Raw genomic sequence first — 19054 nt, 5'->3', positions numbered from 1 at the left:
AATGTACTTGGTTTTCTGTGTATTTAATGTTAGTCTATTTGAAGAGAACCACTGGTGAATATCAACAAGCTCCGAGTTCACAGATGCTATGGTATGGTTAAAAGAATCTTGAGCGCATATGAGAGCGGTATCATCAGCATACATAAATATGAAAAAGTTTTGTACCACGCTAGGCAAGTCATTAATAAACAGCGAGAAAAATATTGGTCCAAGAACAGAACCTTGGGGTACTCCTATAGTTGTATTAAGAAACTCTGATTGGGTATTGGCTAATTGTACTGCTGGTTTACGGTTTTCCAGTTAGCTTTTAAAGAACTCAAGACACATTCCACGAAAGCCATAGCATTCTAGTTTATTTAATAATATGTTGTGGTTGGCAGAATCAAAGGGTTTTTTTATATCGAGAAATATACCTACCACTGTTCTACTGTTATCTAAGTGAAAATTGATAAGTTCAGAAAGTGACAAAACAGCTGTGTCGGTTGACCTGCCCTTTCTAAACCCATGTTGACGGGTTGTAAGAATACTTTCGTGTTCTAGGAAAGACATGATTCGTTTAACTATTAATTTTTCAAACACAATATTTATGATACTTAAAATGGAAATGGGACGGTAGTTTTCTGGTATGTTTTTGTGACCGGCCTTGTAAATCGGGATAATCTTTGACAACCTTAGAAGTTCGGGGTACGTAGACGTATAAAATGATAAATTAAAGATTTTTTCTAGAGGCACACAAAGGATGTCAATGCATTCCTTTAGCGCTAAAGAAGGTATATTGTCGCATCCGACTGAAAACTTAACTGGCATACCACAAACTACAGCTACAATTTCACTAGCCGTTATATCAGCAAACTTAAATGTGTTAGGGTTACGAGGAGGGTATTTAATGTATTCTTCGCTGATCGCCGTAGCCGCCAGTCGAGAACTGAAGGTGCAAAAGTAAGTGTTAAACGTCAAAACTAGGGTACTTAATGATATTCCTAGAACCTGAATGTCTGGCATGGTCATATAGCTTGCAGACGGTTTAAGAACCGAATTTGTAATACGCCATGTTGTTCGTGAATCACCTGAATTTTTCGTTATCAAGTTCGTGTAATATTCTTTTTTTCTTTTTCGAATCAGCGCTGTTACTTTATTACGGGCAACTCTGAATTGCTGTAAGTAATAATCATTGTTCTTGTGCATTTTTACCTTTGAATTCCAAAAATCTTTCTTTTTTATTTGTTCTAAAATGGGCCGATTAATCCATGGGCAAATTGGTGTTCTATAAGACTTTTTGTCCTTAGTAGTTGTTGATTGCATTAAGGCCTTACTTAAGCATTTACTTAGCTTGGAATAGGAAGCATTCACGTCTGGAGTAGATACTTCGACAGACAGCAAAGATTCTGGTGAATAAATGCATTCAGTACTTTGTAGGCATGCACGAAGGGCTGGAAAAGAAATACGACTATGGGTGTCTCGTGATTTAATGCGGGGAACCTGTGTGACTGGGAATAATGTAGTCGTAGGGGAGTGATCACTTATAGTTGCGTCATAAGTAGCACATCAGGCTTCTTCAGTGTCGAAGTTGCACAAAATGTGACCAATACAAGATGATGATTTTGGTGTGACACGTGTTGGTGCAAATATAACGTTACGAAACCCGTATGACAATATCATGTTGTGATACTCTGAATCGTAGTCCTTTAGGCTGTCTATGTTGAAGTCACCGCATATTGCTGTTTTTTGCTTGAGCTTATTTACGTGTTGTAGTAACCTTTCAAAGTGTTGCATGAAGTCTGATAATTTTTCCCTGGGGGCGCGATACACCACTATGATTACTTCATCTTGACATCTAACAACAATAATTTCAAGCTCAGATGAATACGATTTTGAGTAATCAGCAAGAACACTGCAAGGTATACCAGATTTTACAAATAAGGCTGCACCACCACCTCTGTGGGAGGCGTGTCGCGCAGAGGAAAAGAAATTGTAACCAGGTATGCTGTAAGTTTCACTCTGTTTTAGCCAAGTTTCGGAAACAGCTATGTAGTCAAAATCAAGAGCGTGCAATGAAAGTAAAGTACAGAAATGATCCATGTTTTTCTGTATGCTACGTATATTACAGTGGATGAGGCTATGGCAAGAATTCACTTCTGCAAAATGGCTTGCAGATTGTATCTCGACGTCCATTTCAGACAAGCTTTTTTGATTCAAATTATTAGAGAGATATTGTTTTCACATCGGATATGAACGACATTGGAATTTTCAGCTTTTCTTCCCAGAACTTTTCCATTGGAAAACCAAACAAATTTCCAATTTTTTTCACGCTTCCTCGATATTGCCTTTCCCAATAGAATCTTATTCTCTGCACACAGATGTTCATTTACATATACAGGTCCATCGCCTTCGTAACCGAAATCTGCTGGGGTAATTCTCTCCTTTTTCACCGCTTGAAGGATTCGGTTGCGGGTTGAGCGTGACCGACATCTCACGACCACATTTTGTTTTGTTTTGTCTTTTGAGGGCACTCGATGAACCACATCAAGTTCCTCCGAAGTTATTGGTACTGCAAACCTTTCAGCAAATGATATAATGCTACTAGCCAGGTCTTCATCTTTTTTTATTGGTAGCCCTTTAATTTCAAGATTCTGCTGTCTGCTGTACTGCTTCACATCTCTTATTTCACAGCGTGCTGCATCAAGGCCCTCACGCAGTGCAGCGTTATCTTTCTTTAAGGCTGTATTATCTCTTTTCAGCGTCTCAAGCGTTTTCTTTAGATCCTCAAAATGGCTATCCATGAACTGAATTGTTTGTTTGAGCTCTTGCATTTCAGATTTCAAATCACTGTTGTGCGTGTCTACACTCTAAGGCAAAAGGGTGTTAAAAGGGTGTGTGGTTCGTCCTTTTGGGGACTAATGGGGCTGCCACAACCATTAATCCCTTTAAGGACTAACGGCACCGGGTCTAACAGTTAGTCCCCACAATGGACTAACATTTAGTCCTCACATTTACACCTTACCGGGCAACTGTTAGTCCCCACAGATCACCTTAATGGACTAACATTTGGTCCTCACATTTACACCTTACCGGGCAACCGTTAGTCCTCGCAGTTGCACCTCGCCGGACCAACGGTCAGTCCACTCAAACGCTCCATTCGGATGAACTTTTTATCCCAGGGATGATTTTCTACAGTACTCTCCGCAAGACTTAATACTTTTTTCGCGTGTTTCTTTCTGCGGTGAGCAACAAATGCCGCGGAAAAGAACACGCAAGAGAATATTTAGTCATGCGTGTGTCACTGCTTTCGCATTCAATGCGACAACGAAAGACAAAAGTGAGACAATGAAACGTTTTATTATTTCTATACATATGAAGTTTCTGCTTTCTTTCATTGAATTCACTACAAAATGTCCAATACAGGTCGAGCCGCGTTCTCATATCTCGTACAGTCCTTTCTGTGAAGCTGCTCCAACGGAAGCGACAGATGGCAGTCGTTGTACGCGCCAGGGCACACAGCATTCTGCTCGTTGTGGGCAACGGCTGCATCCTGCAAAGCACAAAAATATTGCAAATATTTAGTAACGTGACAGCGAGGGTGAAGATGCTCGCACTGTGCAAATACGTGCAAGGTGAACTAAAACACGTCTAAAACATGGCACGCAAATAATTTCACCCCTGGGCCATTTCATGCCAAACGTCCCAGCCGTTTTTGCGACCATCTCAAATGTTTTCGAAAAAAGTCGTGCTAATATCGTGCACTGAAAACAGCGAATTGCTAGAATATTTCGGAGAGAAAAAAATTTTTGGTCACGTGGGAGCGTTCCGAATTTCGCAGGATGTCGTCTGAGTGTGGTTTGTCAGAAAAATTATTCTGAGAGTATCTTTGCTTGCTTCAATACCAAATTTGGTTTACTTACTAAGCAAAGGTGTTTGTGTAAGGTGTTCAAAGCTCAATAATATTACTGCAATTTTTCTGCCACAAATGCGTCCAGAAAATTTGCCAAAATGTCCTTTGTTTGCATTTTTTCCTCTGTAATATTACGCTATGTATGAATATCTGAATAATGAATACTTACTCTACGAAAGGTATATTTTGCGTTAAAATTATTTTCAGAGTACTGCACTGCAGTCTTTAAATTTTGCGAGAAAAAATCGCAAACTTGAGAAAATCATCATTTTGGTCCACATTGAGACGCAATTTACATCACGTGGTGCTCCAATTAAAAATCAACTTGATACCTCAATCGAAAGCAAATAAATAGTTCTTCTTATATGGCAAGTTTTATCATTACAAGTTTTGTTTTAAGGAAGAAAATAATTTTTGAAATTCCCCATTGATGTCTATGGAGCACTTTAAAGAGGAAGCTGCCGCATATCCAAATGGGAAGATAGCCGTCAATGGGCAATTTCAAAAATTATTTTCTTCCTTAAAACAAAAATTGTAATGATAAAACTTGCCATATAAGAAGAACTATTTATTTGCTTTCGATTGAGGTATCAAGTTGATTTTTAATTGGAGCACCACGTGATGTAAATTGCGTCTCAATGTGGACCAAAATGATGATTTTCTCAAGTTTGCGATTTTTTCTCGCAAAATTTAAAGACTGCAGTGCAGTACTCTGAAAATAATTTTAACGCAAAATATACCTTTCGTAGAGTAAGTATTCATTATTCAGATATTCATACATAGCGCAATATTACATAGTAAAAAATGTAAAGAAAGGACATTTTGGCAAATTTTCTGGACGCATTTGTGGCAGAAAAATTGCAGTAATATTATTGAGCTTTGAACACCTTACACAAACAACTTTGCTTAATAAGTAAACCAAATTTGGTATTGAAGCAAGCAAAGATACTCTCAGAATAATTTTTCTGACAAACAACACTCAGACGACATCCTGCGAAATTCGGAAGGCTCCCACGTGACCAAAATTTTTTCTCTCAGAAATATTCTAGCAATTCGCTGTTTTCAATGCAAGAAATCAGCACATTTTTTTTTTCGAGAACATTTGATATGGTCGCCGAAAGGACTAGGACGTCTGGCGTGGAATGACCACCCAGCGAAGCACAAAAATATTGCAAATATTCTGCGACACGTCACAGAGGGGATGAGACGCACGTACATGGCAAATACGTGCAAGGTAAAAACACACGTCTAAATATGGCATGGGAATGATTTCACCGTGATGTCATACGTCATCAAAGACGCATTTCAAGCCACACAGCGCAACAAACACTTCAAGTGCGGCAGCCGCAGCCATCACGCCGAGGCGCCGCCAACCACCGTGCCCCAACGAGACGGCGAGTTTTTTTGCGAGCGGCGTCCTACAGCTCGAGCAAGCCCGTCAGCCGCCGTAGCCGCCAGTGAAACTCGAGCAGACCAACGCGCGAACGCGAAGCCGACACCACGAACGCCGCCAGGCTGCTTGCGAGCGAGCGAAGGGGAAGCCGACGATAACGGCGTCCAATTTCCACCAAATTCCTCTAGCGAGCACCAGTACAGCGAGCGAAAGCGGGGTCGACGCCGCGAACGGCGGCGAAATGCTTCCGAGCGAGCGTCGAGGAAGCCGAAGGTCATGGCGACCAATTTCCGCAGAGTTCCAAAGCGCTGCTAAAGTCGTCTAGCTGGAGCACCCGCCAACCCATGCCGGTGCATTTCAAGCGCGCGGCATACAATCGAGCTCGTTGCTAACGCACAGCGTTTTGGACGAGTCGCAAAACAGCGGCGAGGCCTCTGCCTAATATTGCTAATATCACGAGCTCGCAGCTCATCACCACAGCGAATCATCCGTGAGCGAACATCTGGGCAGGCGACGACAATGGCGGCCAATATCCAGGCGGTCACAAAGCACAGGCGAGCTCACGCCCAAGCCGGCCTTCGCGGTACATTTCGTGCGCGCGATATACAACACGATCGAGTCCGTTACCGATAATCGCGATCAGTTTCGCGCACGCGATAGGTACGGCAGAATAAAGAGCGATCACTTACTTGTGAAAGAATCCAGCGCCGATTTGTGCCCCGAGTCAGATTGAAGTCATGGATCCGATAGGCCTACTGTCTTCTCGGCCGCCATTCCTAGCCGGTGGCGACGCAGTGCCGTGACTACGCCGGATATATGCAGCACGGCGTCGCGACGTATCGAGAGCAGCTCCAGACTTCGTGGGTGTGGCGAAACGTAAAAGCAACACGACACACTCATCTACGCATACGTGTATATCAAAGGCACCGAGCCGTAGTTCCGAGATCGGCGAACTCCGAGCGCGACACAACGAGCAACACGCCAGCTCGAACACAAGTTGGAAGACTGACCCGAGCGAGGAGGACGGGTAGTTCCCTTGACAACCGTTTGCACACGGCCTGCATCTCCCGCGCCGTTCATCCCTTTGCAGACTAACTGATTTGCACACCGCACGCATCCCTCTCCGCTTGCTCCACGACGGTCTAACCGTTCATCGCGCGCGCCTATTGGGCTCCTTTACTCCTCGTTCGGGTAATTTTGCCTTAGAGTGTACCTTAGCCGAAAGTTAGGCAATGAGTTTAGCTACCTCTTTTATCGTCGTCGGCACCTTGTCACCCATGTTTCATCTGTTCACAAGTACACTAAGGGTTAGTACAACTGTAGTACAGAGCAGTCCAGGAGCTACATAAAAGCTACAAGACCTAGTGACTAAGAAATGTGTTTTGCACACATACCTGCGTAGGATAAAAATAGGTGATTATTCCAGCCCCGTGTTTCAGCTGCCTGGACTGCTCTGCAATGAGTGACACTGAGCCGAAGCTGCCATCTTTTATAGCTTGAAGGCCATGACGTCAGTTGCTCCAGCGCATGCGCAGTATCGGCAATTCCAGGGTAGACCAAGGGGCGGTGATGGCGCAGCAGCTATTCCAGCGACGAAAGGCCACGCGCCTTCGACGTTCGCGGCCCAGCGAAGCAGGATTTCCACTGCGTAGGATAAAATAGGTGATTATTCCAGCCCCGTGTTTCAGCTGCCTGGCCTGCTCTGCAATGAGTGACAGTGAGCCCAAGCTGCCGTCTTTTATAGCTTGAAGGCCATGACGTCAGTTGCTCCAGCGCATGCGCAGTATCGGCAATTCCAGGGTAGACCAAGGGGCGGTGATAGCGCAGCAGCTATTCCAGCGACGAAAGGCCACGCGCCTTCGACGTTCGCGGCCGAGCGAAGCAGGATTTCCACTGCGTAGGATAAAATAGGTGATTATTCCAGCCCCGTGTTTCAGCTGCCTGGACTGCTCTGCAATGAGTGAAGAATTTTTTTTACTATTTCCCCACCAAACAACCTACGTGTCCTCGGAGGAGCTATCGTAGATGATAGTCACTGCAAAACCCAATCCCTGTGTCCAAAATATTGCTTTAAAACCGAATCAAAAAACGCCAGGCCTGCGCGGAAAGCGCAGCACAGTCACAGCGAAAGCTGGAAGAGCGGCATTTCTAGAGCCCGTTATAAACTCTCTTGAGGATACTAATACAAGTACATTAGCAACGTACCCACTATGCCACAAATCATAATTTTTGGGAATTTGGGAAGCACCCCCACGCATTATTCGTTATTCTGCGGAGAAGCGAGGTAACATCTGTGAAGCATTATGTGCACTTTGTTATTGTGGTGGTTGATCACGATGAAGGATTATGGCTGAGCCCTTTGTAATGGGTTGGAAGCTTTAAACGACCCACTATATAGTTACGTAATTCACATTGCGTGACGCCCGGTCGTTATTTAACTGTGCCACCAAGCTTTATAACATACGTTAACCGGAGAAACGGAGAGCGAGAGAGAGAAGGAATTAACTTTATTGAGAGCCTGAGGAAATAGATCATGGGAGCCTTATGGGCTTCCTTGGCAACCAATAGAAGTGCACTTGCCAGGAACCCACTACACTATAAATCATCATAGTTTTTGTGAAGTAGGGAAGGAGCCACTGTGCAATTTTTCGTCATTCTGCGGAGAACCGTGGTACTCGCTAAACACCTGTAAGGCATTATGTTCACATTTTTGATGCTGTGGCTGATGACGTTCAAGAATTATCGCAGAGGCCTTTGTAATGGGTTGGAAGCACTCAACAACCCACTCGTTGCGCAATTTGCATTGTGTGACGGCCGGTTACAGAATTCGCTTTTGTGTGACGCCTGGTTGTTATTTTACTCTTCTACCACACTACATTACATATGTTAATGTGGTTCCTTCCCGACATGAAGCCTGTGGTCTTTTTGCAACGCAGTTTAAAGCACCGGCATGGCCCTGAGGTAGAACACTGGGCTCCAACGTAGAGGGCCCAGGTTCGAACCTCGTTCCATCCTGGAAATTGTTGCTTATTTCCTTTTCTCTTATTTCGTGCGATAGTGGTTACGGACACCGGCAGCGGACAACTACGGCGCCAAAAACGGCCGTTGAAATGATCTCATAACAGCTTTCGCTGTAAAACCAATAGACATCTTAAGCCGGCCGCGCAGTATCACTAGACTAGTCGCGGAAGAAGAGCGCTCGCATTGCATTTCAGACTGCATTGCAAGTATCAAGGGTTCTAATAAGCAACTTAGCACTCCAGATCCTATCCAGCCTTTGGTTAAGTATTGTCCGGAGAAGAAACTCAGGCCTGTAATTTCAGATAGGGAAGGGTATTTCGTTATTATGCCAGAGAGCATGTTCTCAGAAAACGTTAACAGCCATAAAAACGAATTTTAAGATGGTAAAACTTAAACCAACGGTAGTTAGGCAGCGTGCTGTCGATCTTTTTTTAAGACATAATCTTGAGAGAATAGCATGTAACGTCAAGAAGGCTAGACCGCTAACTTCAGAAGGTTCTTTTTTTCAGCGAAAGCGCATAAGAGCGAGATTCCTTGTCGAGCTGTTGTTTCTGAAAAAGGCACCTGGCAAATCGCTGTTTCTAGTTACTTGCAGAGCTGCTTAACCTCACATAGTTCTTCAGGCCCTTTTCGCATGCGTAATGCTGAGGTGCTAGTTAGGTTTCTTTCAGAGGAGAACCCTGGTGGTTGTAAAGATTTGGCATGGATGTCGAAGAGCTTTATTTCTCCTGGCCGCATGAAGGGTGATTTAAATTTGTTAAAGGGTGATTCCACGTAAGATCGAACAATCGATGGCTGGTGGACCTCGCAAATTTATTTCAAAATTTTATATAGTATTGCCTGATGAGTGGAAAGAAGGGATCCGCAATTTGTTTTGCCGCCAAAAATTTTTTCGAAGCACAGGAAGTCGATAATGACGAAGAGGTGGAGTGGAGCCCTCATCCGCTTTGCTGTTTTGGCCAACTTTAGTTATGAATTGCACAAAATATATTAAAGTTGGGTAGCTGAAATTTTTTTAACGAAATATATGCATGCTTCTGCTTCTGCGCAGGCATTTTTAGTTTTGATTTGTAGTGTAGATGTTTTTATAAAAAACCTCAAAATTGGTCCAGGAAACGTTATTTTCTTTATTTGAAGGTCTCTATCTCGAAAAATAGGTGGAGCAGACAGACAAACATTGCGCATTACGTTCTTCGCATGCTTATCTACCACACTGACGAATCTTATATTTATATAACTTTTCAGTAAAGGGATATGATTGGGCTAAGTTAAAGAAAACGCCGGACAAAGAAAACTTCTGACGACAATGAAAAAAAAAAACCATTTTTTACATTTCTTAAACTTTGTCCATTTATTCTCCTCCACATCAGCTTTCATAATCATTGAAAACATGTTGCATAATGTCGTTGCACTAATAGTTACGACCCCCCCAATGAGACCCTTAGGCAAGGATTGGATATTCCGACTTCTTGCCCAGGAAGGGTATAAAATGCGGGCAGGAACGAATTGCTTTTTATTGAAAGGCCAGCACGTACCGAAAAAGGTGTCGCCGGCACTGAAGACGGTAATTTTGAAATTATTTTGTCACTTCAGGCAGCGGCCACGAGCGCGGGGCTACCGAGCAGGCGCGCGCGCACCCGATATGCTCGTTGTAAGAGACGGCGCAGTGAGAGCTCGTTTTCGCGTCCTCAGACCGATTGAGTTCGAAACAGCAACGCCTCTCCGGTGACTTGAACGCACGTGCACTGGAGCTTCGCTATTCTATCCGCCCTCTGTTCGCTTCGCAGCTAGGCGCTGATAACATGGCAGAGATGGAAGCAATATGAGAACTCTATAAGGGAGCTATGAGCGCTCTCTTCACGCACGCTGGGGCCAGAGAAACTGCGCTACGCCAGTTATCATCAGTGGAAAGCATTAACGTGGCGCTCCAGTGGCAAAGGAAAATATGGAATGTCAAAGGAAAGAAAAGCAAAACTATCGGTAACCGGATGCGCTTGCCTATCTTAGATGTCGGCAGCAGACGGCCTGAACTGGCCGCGCGTTCGGTGCGCTGTTACACTTCATTCGGCGCGGATAGGTCTTGTGCTTTGCTCTTACTCTACTCCTCCTGTGCGTCTCATGACGAGAAAATGTAGCTCTGAATGAGTCTATTGTGGAGACTACCTTTCGAAGCACAAGAAGCTTAAACGAGTACTGACACGATTTTTTAAAAATTTCAGATTGTTGCTCTAAATAAAAATACTGGTGTCGAGAAACCTAAAACGACTATTGTGGTGCCTGGGAATGCATCGTATATATTTTATTTAGCGCCACCTTAAAAAGACACTTTCGGTTTGAATATCGAGGGGGTGGCGTCTCAGTGTCGTTTCATAGCAGCGTGACGTCACGGAGATACAGAAACTCGCAACGTACTAGCAGCAAATTCGTCATCTGTTCGTGGTACACATAAACAACGATGAGTGAATTGTCGTCCTGTGACCCTGACAGTGATTTCTGCGATTTAGGCTGCATGCAGGACGCAGAACTCGCAAACTCGGGGGAACTGTCTTCACTCGTCGGGATAATGTCGTTGCAGTGGGGCTGGCTTGCAGATGCTCAGCGACGAAAACTTCAAAGTCAAATTAAAATATTTTATACGTGTTCTCCGACTCCAGTGTGTGGACAGCGTTGACACTGCACACCAACGAAGCAAAAAATGTCCCTTTTGCGATGTCTCAAAATCGTGTCAGTACTCCTTTAATTATTGCAAAGAAGCCAACATTTCGCAGAGTTACCGACCTAGGCATATACGCTTTGAAGAAACGTTTAACGCCCGAAAAATCAGTGACTGCGAGTGAGACGGACTACTTGTGCTACGCGTGCTGTTGCTACCACTGCAATGAAAGATCTTCACGGAACGCACAGTTTAACGATGACATTCTTATGCCCCCTGAAAAAGAAATCGACGTCATTAACGAGATCACTGCGACTACCGGTGTACGTGCGTTTAAGTCACCACAGAGGTGTTGCTGTTTCGAACTCAATCGGTCTGAGGACGCGAGCTCTCACTGCACCGTCTCTTACAACGCGCGCCTGCTCGGGAGCCCCGCGCTCGTAGCTGCTGCAGTGACGAAATAATTTCAAAATTAACGTCTTCAGTGCCGGCGACACCTTTGTCGGTACCTGCAGGCCTTTTAATAAAAAGCAATTCAATCCTGCCTGCATTTTATACACTTGCTGGGCAAGAAGTCGGAATTGGCAATCCTTGCCTAAGGGTATCATTGGAGGGGTCGTAACTATTAGTGCAACGACATTATGCAACATGTTTTCAATGATTATGAAAGCTAATGTGGAGGAGAATAAGTGGACAATGTTTAAGAAATATAAAAAATGGGTTTTTTTTTAATTGTCGTCAGAAATTTTCATTGTCTGGTGTTTTCTTTAACTTAGCCCGATTGTATCTCTTTACTGAAAAGTTATATAAATATAAGATTCGGCAGTGTGGTAGATAGCCATGCGAAGAACGTAATGCGCAATTTTCGTCGCTCTGCTACAAGGATTTTTCGAGATAAAGACATTCAATGTAAAGAAAATAACATTTCCTGGGCCAATTTTGAGGTTTTTTATAAAAACATCTACACTACACATCAAAACTAAGAATACCTGAGCAGAAGGAAAAACATGCATATATTTAGTTAAAGAAATTTCAACTACCTAACTTTAATATATTTTGTGCAATTCATAACGAAAGTTGGCCAAAACAGCAGAGCGGATGAGCGCTCCACTCCACCTCTTCGTCATTATTGATTTCCTGTGCCTCGAAAAAATTTTTGGCGGCAAAACAAATTGCGGATCTCTTCTTTCCACTCATCAGGCAATAATATATAAAATTTTGAAATAAATTTGAGAGGTCGACCAGCCATCGATTGTTCGATCTACGTGGAATCACCCTAAAGATTGTATTAATGAACAAGTGGAGTAAACGGTTTTCACTGATAAGTGTGGTGTGTCTTCGGAGGCTTTTCTAGAAATTCTTTCCATGTAATTAAAGTCGACGCTGATAGGTTAGAAGGAAGGCGTTTATGTCTAGGAATCAGGGATATGTATTGGTTCTAAGGTTGCTCCGGTTCTTAGTGATTCATACCTTAGCAAGATTGGCAAACATTTGGAAGTAGCCTCGTAGCTCGGTTATTAAGGTTTTAGGGGCGAAGCTCCTTAAGGCGGCACCCGTCGTCCCTCGTAGTCGTAGTCGTAGTAGTCGTAGTGCGTAACCAGTCTTACGCGTTGACCTCCAAGGTGGTGCCGGTGGGAGATTTTTCCTGTGCGTTGTTGAACAATAAAAAATTCGCAGCGTGCGCGTTAACTAAAAGCCGAATTCTTCTGTCTCTCATTCCCCATTAGCAGCCATTGGCATGTTCCAGTAGGAAACGTTAGTAGAAGTAGAAGTTTAAGTGTTAGCTAAAAGCCGACTTCTTCTGTCTCTCATTCCCATTAGCAGCCATTGTTTACCTCCAAGGTAGTGCCTGGTGAGATTTCTCCTGTGCGTGATTAAACAATAAAAATTTTGTTCAAAACGCCGTTGATTGGTGAAATAAACCAACGAAAGACGCCAGATGTTTTGTAAAAGCAAAACGAAAGAACGCCAGATGTTTCTAAAGCAAAACGAAAAGACGCCAGCTGCTTAACGAAAGACGCCAGATGTTTTCTAAAGCAATGGTTTTCTAAACAATGAAAATTCACAGCGTACATGTAAAATTAAAGTGAGCTGCAAGTCGTCATAACTCATCGAACCTTTAGTATAAACGCGCCCGATCTCACGTCGGTGATGATGTACTGGGCAGAATTCACGGAAGATTCACGGTTTACCGATGAACCTCCGCAGCTTCGCCCACTCATCATCATTCACTCCTTGGATATGCTGTGATTTTTTTCGTTATGTGGACCATTACTTGATTTTTTGCAGTGGTGAGGACTTTGAAACGGTGGTAACCTCAGTGAGCGAAGAATTTTAATTAAATGGAGGAGGGCTGAGCATTACTAAAGAGGTGCCTCAGAATAATGGAATACAATTTCTAGACATTTCCTTACCGTTTCAGAAGAACCACGTGTGCTGGCAGTATTCTCCTAGATCTTCGAAACCGCTGTTAATTTTTTCGTCGAAGCACTCGAAGGGTGTAAAAAACGGCATCGCCGTGTCTTGCCTTAAGTCAGCCCTCACCAAGTCGTGTGAGCACAAAATGAGTGATAGCTTTAACGCACAGGTTGTGCGTCTTTTAGATGTAGGGTATCCTCGTGATGCAGTCGCCACTGTCGCTGAACGTTTAAAGAAGTCCATCATGTTAAGTCCGAGCATGGTTGCGGAAAGCGATTGGAAGAAACGTGTCGTAGGTATACCGTACATTCATTGCGTATCTCACAGGCTAAAGAAAGTAGGAAGTCGATACGGCGCTAGTGTTGTTTTCACGGCTGCCAATAAGCTAGGTAAGATTTGTGCCGCTGGGCAGAGGAACAATGAGCGAGTAAAAGACAAGAAGCGGAGCGATATTTGTTTCGTTAAACACACCAACAAATTCACTGATTGTCGTATAAGTGTGGTGTATAAGGTCCCTTTCAGCTGCGGCCGCTTCTACGTAGGACAGACGGGCTGCTGCATTAACCAGAGGTTATTGGAACATAAGGGATCGCTAACCGAAGGGTCACCTTCTAATCTATCTTTACATTGTCGAGATTGTAAGTGCACGCCTAAATTTGATGAATGCGCAGTGTTGTACCGGCATAGAAATGAAGAAACGCGCCTGATGATTGAAGCATGGCATATCGAGAATAGCGGTAGCGCGTGCGTCAATCAACCGTCGATTAACTTGCATAAAGATGAAATCAAATGCCTTAACAGTTATCTTACACGTAGCCCCCACGCTAGCCGGATCGATAGGTTCGCCTATTGCATGGGCATGCGCAGATAAATTTTCGTGCCTTATTTCTTTTTCCGCCATTGTGCGTCTCTTCAGTTGTTAGTCGGCGTTTGTGGCATCCTGAATTCTTTCTTGTGTCCGTGTTTGCACGCTCTGTCTTTTCAGGAAGAAAAGCTTGTCGCAACAGCAGCGACGAGGTTGAGGTGACTCCGCTGATGGATATCGCCGGGCTCCAAACCACGTAAAAGGGACGTCTAAAACAAAGTATTTCGTGTAACTGTAAGCAGTCAGAGCACCCTCGGACCGCTTGTCCTCCGAGGCCTATTTTGATTGTTGCATGCACAATTTTCCGCAGCTAGATTGTGCAATTAAAAGGCGATGGCGCCACCGGCCCGGTGGCCTTAGGCAGTGCCTCTCAGTGTCTCCATCTGCGCGTCTAAGCGCAGGCCAAGCTAGCAGCGGCAGTGCTGGAAAAATCGAACGTGTCAGCAGCTGTCAATCCGGTATCCTTCCGCCTCGTGCGCTGTGTGGCCGGTCAGTTAAAAGACTTCTGGGGTAGAACACGTGCTTGTTACGCGGAAGGCCTGGTTTCCATTCCCATGCGAGATGAAGATTATTAAGGCGAAAGCCTTATATGAATCATTAAACGCGAAATTTTACCATCGGCGTGTCGTGTCCGGCGGCGTCGGGAAGGAGTGGTGCAAAAAATCATCACGTGATCACGTCACCAATGACATCACAGATCGCAAAATTTGGTGACCTACAAAAGGACGTCACAGATTATGGCGTGATGTCATGTGACGTAACCCCACATAATGCTGTTATATCGCCCTTCTTTGGGCGGCGAACGAAACAGGAGAGCGCGCAACCTCAAGGGATGAAAATAAGACGGCGCTTCGCAGTGGCACGTGAAGCCACTGCTCGTGTTCCCTGCTGGCGTCGATTCTGGCTAAGCCGTCTTGTTGCTAGCCTACTTTTCTGTCGTGTGATGACGGACAAAGGTGGGCTGATCACAGAGGGAGTGCCGAACCATGTGAGGTGCCTCCGATGCTGGAGGCAGCGCTAGGTGCACAAAGCTTTCGGAGGGTGGCGGCGGGGCCGGCTACACATACACCTAGGGATCGAGCCTAGATGACCGGCCGTTCATGTCGGCTCATATCGACTGAAAAGATGGCTTTCGCCTTCGAGTCGTGAATGGACAAGGGACCCTGTGCTTTTTATTGCATCTATTTCGGTCACGGGCAGCGCTGATTTTTCTTTCACAGCCATCGACGCCGGCATTTTTTCGAAACGAACGCTATCGCATTAGAACATGCCTGATACTTTGGCTCCGGCGCGGAATGACACAGATCAATGACCGATTTTACCATTTATTTCCTGCATAAAACCAGCAGGCAAATAGCAAGCGCAAGTTCTTATCGAAGCAGATGGCGGCGTCTGCATGGGTGCTGCCATGTTGATTTGTAACCACAGTTACTGGCGGTTACCGATACAATAATTGAAGGCATGTCATAAATACGAAATAGAATAAACGTATCATGTATCGCTGGGGCGTCCTACGTGCAAACAAACGTAAATGTCTCAATCTTGTCCACTTTTAGGCAATCACTTATAAAAGTATGCTTTGCTGTGCAAGCAAGTGACTTGCTTACGCCCCGCTCCACCAGCGCGCATGGTTGAAGCCTCCCTAATACACTTATCGCCTGCAGGCGATAAGTGTATTAGCCTGGCTTCCATTGCACTGTCGCCAATAGAGTTGTTTTACCTAAATGCCAAGTGATGATTTGTGACGGTGTGTACTGCGCTTATTTCGCAATAAACATTGCCGGAAGTGGCGCCCCGTGTGTGTGCACTCTACCTTTGTCCGTTGTCGTCATCGCACCTCATTATATTTCCATTATTTCCAAATATTTCCAATATTTCATCACTGGTAAATGCGCGACAAAACAACGACACGCGAAGAACGGACTTGAACAAGTGCTGAACGTCTTCATTAGGTTTAAGATGTCGCATGTTCTCTCCACATTGTGTGACACTGGCAAAGCGTGGCGAAGTTTCTTGTCGCAGTCCCAGTGGTTGAATTGAGCAACTCGGTCGTATTTTTCCAAGGAGCTTTCCGGGTCTTCACATAGTGATCAGCGGAAAATCGGAGGCTCTCTGGGCTGATTCATGACGACTCGTTGAGGTGACACAGCAGCCGTCATGGTGCCTGTCGTCGTCGTGCTCTTGTCGGGTGTACTCTTGTCCGTATTCTGGTGGGAGACCCTGCGGCTGGCTCGCTGGTCAGCGTTGGCGTCGGTGCCCCTTGACGGTGTGGGCTTGGCTCTGGTTGGAGGTAGATGGACCGGGAAGTACCTCCACCAGAGGTCACGTGGTCGTGACGTCGACGAAGGTAGCAGTCGGCGTTTCCAAGATGAAACTTTTTATTTGGCCGAACTTGTGGCCGGGAAACGAAAAGTCAAGCTACAGAAATGCACACTGTATTCAGATAGCGGCGAACAAAGCGTCGGCAGTTGCAGTCGATAAACTGATCATGGCTGGGACGCGTCGTCTTTCATACGTCAAGTGTCGAACTTTACAGTCTTATCACTGGTGGTCGCGCAAGCTCTGCAATATTCTAGACTAACGGCGGCCTGCGCGTAATCGTAACAAAGTGATCTACTACAATCGTGAAGCTTCTGGAAAGCTGCGGCGCGGTCAGCGTCGAGGGTTGCAATCTGTTTTTGCTTGTCAAACCCGAATAGATAAAAATAAAACAAGAAGCTGACGTGGCAGTATACTGCGGGTGAAAAGTACGTATACTGTTGCGGGAACAATTTGCTAGAAAGCTGTAATCATACGAAGCATTTGGAACTCAATATTCATAGTGCTAGTTAATATAAACAATGGACCGACATTGCTGCACGTATCTTCTCACTCATAGAAATGCAGACAAAATTAGTATTGAGAAATTATTTCCGTATGCAGCTGCAGCTTTCGACGCAGATTTCTGACAACACCGCAATATTAAAAAAAATGATCTTAAAGCGCAGTAAAAATATTTTGTAAGTGTTTCATTTATGTTTCTATGAGCGCAGAGTTGAGCTATTTTTTATAGGTTATCAGACACCCTAATTATCGTTTCCTTTTTATTTGGTTATATACTCGGCTGATGTTTTTATTACTTGGGAAATATGCGCTAACTTGCATCGAACACATACATTCCACTTTCTTCTCACAAACTGCTTTGATGAAGAACGTTTGGCGAATAAGTCAAATCCGTGTCAAATGTCAGGCCTATATAACTTGGGTTACACAGCAAGGATTGGTGCTTAATCTGGCACCGTAGTAAGTGTACCATCTCAGTGATCCCTCGCTCACCTGAATGTAGTCGCAGCGATTGAACTCTAAATCCATGAGCAGCGTCGCGTCCCTTCGACGGTGTCCCTCGAACATTTCGCCGCAAGCGAGAGCTGAAGCGGCTCTGCAACTGAGTATCCGAGGGAGACGGCTGTTGCCAAAACAGCGGCGGTTGCTAGGTTACCGAAGCTGCTGCTGGACTGGCAACTGCGGTAATGGCGGAGTGTTTTGAATACGGGCCTTGCAACACATTAAAAATAGATCCTTCTAAACGCAGTGCTCTCTTCTTCCGCTTTAGTTTTCCGTGTCGTTTGGTTATTTGAAATAAATTAATACCGCCTGCTTTACGTGGTACTCAGTCGGTTCGCCAATAATAGCAATATCTGCGGTTTGACGTCCCAAAACCACGATATGATTATGAGAGACGCCGTAGTGGAGGGCTCCGGAAATTTCGACCACCTGGGGTTCTTTAGCGTGCACCTAAATCTAAGTACACGGGCCTCAAACATTTTCACCTCCACCGAAAATGCAGCTGCCGCGGCCGTTCAGTCGGTTAGCGTCGTATATGGTAGCGGTTAAAACAAATCAAGTGCTTCGGGTCCATTAGTACTCGTTCGCTCTGTACACACTATTGCCCAATATTGAAGTAGTGAGAGCCGCGATAGGTCTGGGCCTCTTACAGTTAGACTCGGCCGCAGAAACTGTCCCAGCACCATGGCAATCGTGCAGCGTGTTCCCAATTAAGGTAAATATGCATAACAAATGTGTGGTGCACGGCGACGGGAAGACCCTGTTGGCTGATTCGTTTTCCAGAGATGTGGGAACCACCCGTCCCATATGCGGCTTTTGTGCACACATAACAGCCAGTGCCCCAGCGGCCGCGACGCTAAGCTAGCGCGTTTTCAGTGGAACTAGCGAGATTTTTTCGAATAATAGAGCGTAGAGAGTGAATGTTGGAAAACGCATACAACAGAGCGCTTCTGGGAACCTCAGCGCATGGGAAGACTGCGGCGATCTTGTTTCAGAAAGCTTCATTTTGTTCCCAGAGCAGTTAAAGATTGTACAATGGGAGCCTATGGCAACAGCGAAAAATGTGGCCTGTTTTTCGAGAAAAAAAAACGCTCATTGTGGTAAAACTAAGTAGGGTTATTTTGATGGTCAGTACATCGCATGTATTCCTGACACTCTGCTTTCGATTGAAGCCGTTCTCAAATTGTCGCAATTGGCATAACATTGTTCCCTAAAGCGTTTTGTGATGGATGGATGGTGGAACTTTATTAAATATAGTCCTGAGAAACGCGGTCGTTCAAAAGCTTGTGGTATATTGACAAACCTTTGCTTATCACTGACGACAAAGCGTCGTCCGTAGCCGAGTGAGCTCACGTTCGGTGCGCGGCAACATTGTGGCGTCGTCGGTTCGATTCCTAGCGTCGGAGCTCCAGTTTCTTTTTCAGCCAGTGACTTAGTTCCACAGCTTCCCACAAGATGTCGCCGCCGAAACAAAACAAAAAAAGCTTTCGT

At 44.9% G+C, this 19054-nt stretch overlaps 1 protein-coding gene across 1 annotated transcript in view; it reads right to left on the bottom strand.

The window, feature by feature from the left end:
* Positions 1-17591, bottom strand: part of LOC119381037 (Bardet-Biedl syndrome 7 protein homolog) — a 793778-nt gene extending 776187 nt beyond the window's left edge. The window contains exon 1 of the mRNA XM_049412187.1: positions 17555-17591. Coding sequence (XP_049268144.1) covers positions 17555-17590 — 36 coding nt within the window. The 5' untranslated portion in view covers position 17591. The remainder of the gene's footprint in view (positions 1-17554) is intronic.
* Between the last annotated feature and the right edge of the window lie 1463 nt (positions 17592-19054).

This window comes from Rhipicephalus sanguineus, chromosome 2, assembly GCF_013339695.2.
Source record: "Rhipicephalus sanguineus isolate Rsan-2018 chromosome 2, BIME_Rsan_1.4, whole genome shotgun sequence".
Lineage (NCBI taxonomy): Eukaryota > Metazoa > Arthropoda > Arachnida > Ixodida > Ixodidae > Rhipicephalus > Rhipicephalus sanguineus.
Note: the sequence above shows the minus strand (reverse complement) of the source record. Positions and strands in the feature narration are given on the sequence as shown.